This window comes from Glycine soja, chromosome 1, assembly GCF_004193775.1.
Source record: "Glycine soja cultivar W05 chromosome 1, ASM419377v2, whole genome shotgun sequence".
Lineage (NCBI taxonomy): Eukaryota > Viridiplantae > Streptophyta > Magnoliopsida > Fabales > Fabaceae > Glycine > Glycine soja.
Window position 1 is genome coordinate 5790624 of NC_041002.1, and position 4899 is coordinate 5795522.

Genomic DNA, 4899 nt, shown 5'->3' on the forward strand with positions numbered 1-4899 from the left:
GTAAGTCATTAAACCCGCTTATTGAATGCTTACATATGTGTTCTTGCTGATGGATTCCAGCTTTTTGAAGTGAATGCACATTGCTTGTTCAGTAAATGGTTCTCTGAAAGTGGCAACCTCACTTCATAATAGTGATATGTAGACTAATCTTTGCTTCCCCAACATGCATATATATCGTGATTGTTTCAGCCCAAAAAGGAAACTAAACTTTGAGCTTTGAACACAGATTTGGTTATTCTCTATATTTGTGTGCTCAGTATGGTGGGAATCTTTTCGTTGGTTACAGGGAGGCCGGGACCTAGTGGATTCGGATCTTCCTCAACTGCTGAATAGGTTACTGAAGGAATTGATGTCAGCAACCTCACTGCAATCATCACAGGTCTATTTTTTGCACTTTGAATTACTATTATTCCTTGTTTTTGACTTGGTTTCATAGTACACACAAGCCTTCAGTGAATACATTTTATTTGTTCCTGGTATTCATGTTATTCAAAGTTAAACCTTATGTAACTTATCATCAAGATTTTTAATAGTGACCGTAATTTTGGGGGCAACGTCGAGGTTTGAGTAAAGATATGTGTAACCGCTGAACACCCGTGTCTTCGCTTCTCCTGGTTTTGTTTGCGTTTTTGCGGTCCATCCTGTGAGTGAAATTGGGCACCAACATGTGAGTTATAATGGCAATCACTGCTTGAGGCGGTGATTATGGACCTTATTACTGTGCATGATCCATCAAATTTTTTTTTTTGTGGCACTGAATGCTTGATGGTGGTTTTCTTTAGACTTCCAGAAGTGTCGGAGAGTATCATTTTGTATCCATTAGAGATGGATTTTAATGAGTGTCAATGCATTAATTAGTTTCTATCCTCAATATGTTTAATGTCAATTGTGAGTTTACTAGAATGATGTGTGTCTCTCCTATCGTTTTTGGAAAGTATGTGGTAGAGATTTGGAGGAAAAGAATAATGGATCAAAAGCTCAGACTTAGCTAAGAATCCGAATTAGTGATCCACCTACAATGTGATTGTCACTACTTGTAAGGTTCTAAACTGTAAAATAATATGTATATTGGTGTTTGAGAATTTCTTGCTTCCAGTTGGTTTCACTCTAAGGTGGTTTCAATATCAGATGCTTAGAGATACTAAGAACACTTTTCATCTGCTGATAATATCCTATTTTGTTTTTTTTTCTTCCCTGCTGTTTTCTGTTTGTTTTAATAGGATTCCTTTTCCTTCTTCTCTGCATTAATAATTTCTTTGGAGAAGTTTTCACTTTGTTCCTACTAAGTATATATGTATATCAGGTTTGGTTCTTGGTCAGCAGATTTAGCAATACATGGTTGGCATGGCTCAATATAATGTAGCAACCAACTACTATTAAAAATGTTATAGGACAAGCCAGAAATAGTTGTCTTTCAACCTTTAAATTATAACAGAACAAAATTAATCATTTATCTACCAATTAGATTTGCTAATGAAATATTAATAATAAAGGTGTTCAATTGATGAGGACAAGGAAGAAAGTAAAATGTGACTAAATCAACTAGCATATCCAACAACCCAGTTTGTTAGGTAGAAGTTCCATTCATAGAACTCTCACAAGATATAGACACTATAATATGTATGCCATGTAGAGAGCAAAATTAGTTCAGATTCAAGGGAACACAAGTCAGAAAGCACATAATGCACAACAAGTAACTAGAGTCAGCAATATGACACAAATTAATACCTCTTTTGAAGATCCAATGTGAGAAGCAGCTGATTTAGCTTACATTCCATGAGTTGCATTTGTTGGAACCCTATCCACCATTCTTAATCCAGACATTGGATTCAAAAGGCAAAACCGAGGAAATAGGCCACAGGTTCTAGTTGTGTAGTTTTCATATTCACTGCAATCATAACTTTCTTCCCCATCAATATCTTGAGTGTAATGTGGCAAAGCTTTTGGCCTATGCTGGTTAATGGGACATGGACTTTCTGTATTCACTTCTTTCTTTCTCTGCTTTTGTTGTTCTTGTCCAATATGTGCTTTCTTGGAAGCATATTGAGGAGATTCTGATGTCATTGCCTTTGCTGTAAGCAAGAACCTATCAATCATGAAATTGCGACCTTGCTGGTGATCACTTGAGAAACTTCCAAATGGTTGTACCTCTTGTTCATCCCATCCACTGAAGTCACTCACACTACAGCTCATGAAGAATGATTTGGTCCTAGAAAGTGAGTCACGAGCATCTTCATAGGCCTCATCTCCATCATCTGAACCAGAACTTTCTTTCTCCCTAGTTTCCCCTTTTGAATGTTTTGTTGCTTTTTTGTCCAAGGATGCAACACTTTGAGAGTTGGGAAGTGTGCTTCTAGTTCTCGTCTCAGCAAGTGATTGTTGCTTAGTTTTTGATACCCTCCCAAGTGGAAAGTTTGAAGTGAAGGGAGGCTTCTCAAAATCTTGTGTCTGTAATTTGCTTTCATCTTTTGGTCTTCCTGATGCCTTCTCCCACACAAAAGGAACATTTCCAGCATTCTTCTCTGGAACTGAATTTAACTCTGATTTGTAAGCAGGAGGAAGTGGAAGTCTGGCTAATGAGTTGTCACTTTTTCCTTTGTGGTCTGTTTCAGAGGCCAATGTTGATGAGAACCTCCTCACTGATAAAAGTGGTTGATTCAAATTTAATTGCTTTTCTTCCATTAGATCTTTGAGCATCATGGAATTACCTTCTGTAAAACACCAAAATCAAATTACACAAGGTTAGGTCTCAAACCAATAACATGTTGACAAAACTCTATATGTTGATTTTGTACACTCTAGCTATTCTGTTAGTATGGTAGTCATAGTAGAGCCCTTCTGGCACTAGTACCCTCGGCCTTATCAAACAAAAAACGTTTGGACTGCACAAAAGGCACTTTGTCCTGACACTCTTATATTTGCTACTTATCTTTCTATCTATAATTATATAAGCTTAAATTTATTTTTATTTAAGTTAACCATTTATCATTTTTGTTCGTGACTAAGTTTAGTTTTTTTTTATTTTAATTTCTATAAATACATTTTTTTTTCAATTTTAAGTTGTGTCATATATTTAATTTATTTTTAGTGTATATAAGTTCTGTAAGCTATAAATACATATTTATGGTGTATCCAGGATACATATAAGAAGTCACCATCCCACTTATATAGTAGACATTATTCTTCGCTTGTAATTAGTATACATTTAACTAGGTTTAGTTAAAGTAAAAAATGTTTAATTCAAAATGTATATATGCTAGGCAGTTAATTAATAAATTTCAAGGAGAAGTGTTTAATAAAATTAAAGAAGATGCATATATGCTAGGCAGTTAGATGATCACTAGGTTGTAGTCATGTCTGCGTGTAAAACACGATATTCATTTTTATTTTGAGATGGTGTAATGTAACTCGAATTTTCTTCCATCAATTTGGATTATAAAACGCATCAATCTTGGGCTAGTTGTGCTCTTTTTTAGATTAGAATTTTGGAATAGTACCTTTCTTTTTTCTTAAAAAAAAAATAAACAACTTGTCCGGGATTATAATGCCAGCTTGGTCTTTTCAATATCAATGAAATGTGCCATGACTTATTCGGAAAAAATAATACTGGTCAATACGTGATTTAGTATTTACTTCTTTTAACATTGTTATTATTATTTGCACATATATGGTAACACGCTCATGTTTAAATCTTGTTAAAAATAAAGTATTGTGTTTGTTTAACATGTTTCTATATTTGCAATAATGTTTTTGTTCAATTGTGAATTATTTATTATTTTAATTATTCCGGTAAGTGGCAACCTTCAGTCAATTTTTTATTTATTTATTCTGGTAACCCTTTTTTATTGAACTTTAAAATATTCTAATAATCTTTTTATATAATACTTAATTTAAACAACTAAGAAAACATTTAAAATATTTGTTATATTAAATTGATGTATGAATTGTCTTTACGAAAGCACATCCTTATCCTGATTGATGTTGGTAGAACACAGTATATGATTCTAAAGGAAGCATGCTAAATTAGATGTTTGAGTGTATTAGGGGAAAGAAAAAGAAAAAGAAAAATTCAAGATGTGAAGTAGATTTAGACGGCTTGGCGTCATGGCTTTGATCACGGTCATGGTTTTCGACTTTCGTGGTTTTGGCAACCACTTCCTATGGACTTATGTAAAATATAATGATATTTTAGCTTTGCCTTTTATGCTCAGGTTGGTCCAAAAGATATTCAATTTGCATGGACTTATGTAGGATGCATGGCATTTGATCCTATTGTTCAGATTTCGTTCCTAATATCATGTAATTCGGATTGATTTGATTACAAATGATTTTCCTCCTGGTGCATCAACTTCAGCTTACCAGGTTCATCTCTCTCTTTCTCAATAGAGTAGGAAAGCCATGTTCCTTGTTGACACATGATAAACGTACACCTTGCTTGGGATGCATGTATGGAGGTAGAAAGAAGACAGATATAGAGAGAAAGAAAAAAGAAACAGAGAAACTTACATGTCATAAGTAATGTGTGCATATAATGTGTTTGTTTATGTTTGACTAAACATTGGGACGAAACTTTAAAATTACATTTGCAAACAAATAACGATAGGTGCGTGGAATTGAGTCATGAACGAGAAAATAGTAAGATTAAATTCCCATAAAGGAAATTAATATGTGTTTGTTTATGTTTGACTAAACATTGGGATGAAACTTAAAAATTACATTTGCAAACAAATAACGACTCTTGTTTCGTAGTGGAGAGAAGGAGAAAAAGGATTAGAGTGATAAGTAAATCTTGAGTTTCAATTCCTTATTAACATAACATTTAAAGTTATATAAATTCCTTATCATAAACTTAAATTTAAATCATAAAATGTAATTAACATTTATATTCAAATTAATTTC

General features: G+C 33.5%; 1 protein-coding gene across 1 annotated transcript; it reads right to left on the reverse strand.

The window, feature by feature from the left end:
- Nucleotides 1-1767: 1767 nt before the first annotated feature.
- LOC114406763 lies at nucleotides 1768-2700 on the reverse strand. Its single transcript, XM_028369570.1, has one exon. The coding sequence runs from the start codon at nucleotides 2698-2700 to the stop codon at nucleotides 1768-1770; it is 933 nt and encodes a 310-aa protein (XP_028225371.1).
- Between the last annotated feature and the right edge of the window lie 2199 nt (nucleotides 2701-4899).